The following is a 3,081-nucleotide window of genomic DNA, read 5'->3' as shown; positions in this document are numbered from 1 at the left end:
CGCATTCAGTGTGTTCGGTCAAAATCACAGACTTTGGACATCAAGATTTGTCAAAAGACAATGAAAAAGAGAGAAGACAAAGGACTTGGGACTCCCGTCTATGCGGCGCCAGAAACATTCAGAGATGAATACACGTACTCTGGAGATGTCTATTCATATGGAATTACTGCGTGGGAAATTTATTATCAAGAAGAGTCCTACAAAGAACTCAAATCAATATTTGAAATTAAAGACCATGTAGAAAAAGGGAAAAGATTAATTCTTGACAAAAACATACCAACTGACTATGCAGGACTCATCCAGTCATGTTGGAAACAGGAAGGAAGTGAAAGACCAACTTTCGATCAAGTCACAAAATTGGTTGTGAAAATAGACGATGAAGTTGCTTTACACAGTGGAATAGACGATGGTGTGTGCCAAGAAAAAATTGATGAATTTGCAACAAAAAGAACCGAAAAAATGCAAAAACAAATCAACGAATTATACAGAGATTAGTCTGATATTATCATTTCTGACACTTTTAATACATAATTAATTTTTACGAATATATTTTTTTAAACAAAAAATATTATAATAACGACTTAATTACAATCAAGGGTGCATGTCGCTTTATTAATTGTAATTTTATGATCAAAAACTACAAATGTTTTAATTTACTTTTTAAATAAATCGCAATCAATTATTATTTGCAAGTATAATATTATATATTTATTGTGTTTGTGATTTTAAAGTCTAAAAATAAAAATAAATCTAATAAAATAATTCCCAAATACAAAAATATAAATTGTATTTTATATTTTTTTGTTGGGTTTTATTAAAATTTTTAATATTATCAAAACATTCGAGAAGAAATTGTTTTCTTGAATTGTTAAAAAATATCTGAATGTGGAAAACAATTAATGTTTTCTACTTATAAATGATAGTTTTTTGTGGTATTTGTAAAGTATTCAAGCGTTTAAAATTATTTATTTAGTAAAAGATAAATTGTTGAAATGATTGTTGCCTGAGAATGTTACAAAAACAGTATCAATAATAATGGATATACAATTTTCGAATAAATTAATGATAAATGACACTATCATTTTTTGCATATTATATCAAAAAATATTTAACAATTTTTATGTTTCTACAATTCCGACAATAATCAATCTTTTAATTCTATCTGTTTTTTAAACTTTATTTAACATTTTTTTATCATATAAAATGTAATATTTTATAGATACATATTGAAATCAATCTCATTGTTTTGGCTTTTTTACATCATGCCAGTTGTTAACATTAAAATAAGTCTATTTTTAGTCCAACTAATACTTTTTAAAATTTAACTAACGATAAAAGACTGACTTTAATTTAAATTACAATATAAAAAATACATTTAATAATTAATTAATGTAATTAAAACCGTTTTAATTTAAGTTTAAAATTAATAATACTATTTATAATATAAATATTTGATTATATTTGAACATTTGATTGGATAATTTATATTATTATTAAATTCTTTTTATCGAATAATTCTTTAAAATAAATTGCAAAAACACACCAATTCATACCATTAAATAAGTATTAAAAATAATTTATATTAAATATTGTTTAATTTTTAGATGTTTTTTTGGTTGAAATATCATTATTTCCACAACTTGTGTTAATTAAATATGTATTTTACATATTTACAACATGCTATAAAAATGAAAACAATTAAATGATTTATTCATAGTAAATTATAATATATTTTCAATTATAAATAACATTTTAATTAAATATATTTTATGATTTATTTTTAATGTCTTTTATAACAAAAGTTGTTATTATCTTAAAATGTTTGGTTGATTTGTGCTGTCATATAAAAAAATAATACAGAATTTATAAAAGCATATATAATATAAATTAATTATATTGATTATATGTAATTTAAAACTGTATTCAAAATATTATTAAAATAATTTGAACATTTTATAAATAATTTTAACGCACGATAAAATATTTCTAATTTCATATCACAACTGATTTTTATGCTGTTAAATTTTTTGAAATTGAAATACAAAACAATGTATTTTTTAATTATAAAATCAAATACTTTAAACTTTACTATTTTTGGGTTAATTTATTGAAAATGTTTATTAATACCCATTGAATTTTTTATTGAAAAATAAATTGGCTTTTTCCATACTGGTTTTTCAGTTAAATTTGAAATTAAACACAAAAATTTTTTCAGTTGTTCATTTTTTTAAAAAAAAAATACTTTATTTAAATCCCAACAAACTTACTTTAACATATGTTCCTGTTGTTATTGATAGTTTCTGTCCTTTCGGTTGAAGAGAAGTCGATATGTATGAACGACTTCCTTGCCTTCAATTATGAAGATGACCAAACACCAGTTATCAAACAGTTTGACTGTTATTCGGACCTACCCGATCCAATGGAAGTAAAAGGCATAAACAACCAAGCTATATGTTATGTCAGTGAGCAGTTTATGTACCTAACAAAAGATAATCACACTTTTAATCGGTGCGGAGAGTATTTACATATTGTTGGAGCCTATCAAAAACAGGTTTATTGTATGATTGCCGGTTATATGAATGTGTATAAAGAAGGTGTGACTGAATTTCTTGAAGGAAAATACATATCTGTCAACTCCAGAATATACAACCAACTCTCTCCAAAAACTAAAGCTAAAAACAATTATGCCTGTCAATTCACTTTTAAACACGTATACTTGGATTTGGGTATGAACCCTTCTCTTGTAATTGTCGAGAGGAAAAAGAATTCCAATATAGTACAAATCATTAATTGCAACCAAATTATGTCCCAAATCAGAATTTATTCAGAAACTATAGATGAATTTATTTATTCAATGGACGATGGAAAATTTGAAGTTCCAAATTATGAAGGCAATTACACTGTAAGAGTCTTTTCTTTCTATAATAACAGACTTGAGATTAAAAATATCAATTTAAACCAAGCAGATTCATTTGAATTTGACTCAAGATTCCCAGCAGATAAAGGCGGGAACTGCTATTATGTCGTCAATGATGACGTGTACTCCCCAGATGAGAAAAACGAGTCTGTCTACTTCTTTAA

At 24.6% G+C, this 3,081-nt stretch overlaps 2 protein-coding genes across 2 annotated transcripts; both read left to right on the top strand.

Annotated features, from left to right (window-relative positions):
• On the top strand, window positions 1–495 carry EIN_292770 (serine-threonine protein kinase, putative; the record flags this gene model as incomplete). The annotated part of the gene is made up of 1 exon (XM_004258781.1): window positions 1–495. A coding segment is annotated over one exon (495 nt), but the record flags the coding sequence as incomplete, so codon positions are not given.
• A 1,780-nt stretch (window positions 496–2,275) lies between these two features.
• EIN_292760 (hypothetical protein) lies at window positions 2,276–3,067 on the top strand (the record flags this gene model as incomplete). The annotated part of the gene is made up of 1 exon (XM_004258780.1): window positions 2,276–3,067. A coding segment is annotated over one exon (792 nt), but the record flags the coding sequence as incomplete, so codon positions are not given.
• Between the last annotated feature and the right edge of the window lie 14 nt (window positions 3,068–3,081).

Source organism: Entamoeba invadens (genome assembly GCF_000330505.1).
Source record: "Entamoeba invadens IP1 unplaced genomic scaffold scaff_1105074725111, whole genome shotgun sequence".
NCBI lineage: Eukaryota > Evosea > Mastigamoebida > Endamoebidae > Entamoeba > Entamoeba invadens.
Note: the sequence above shows the minus strand (reverse complement) of the source record. Positions and strands in the feature narration are given on the sequence as shown.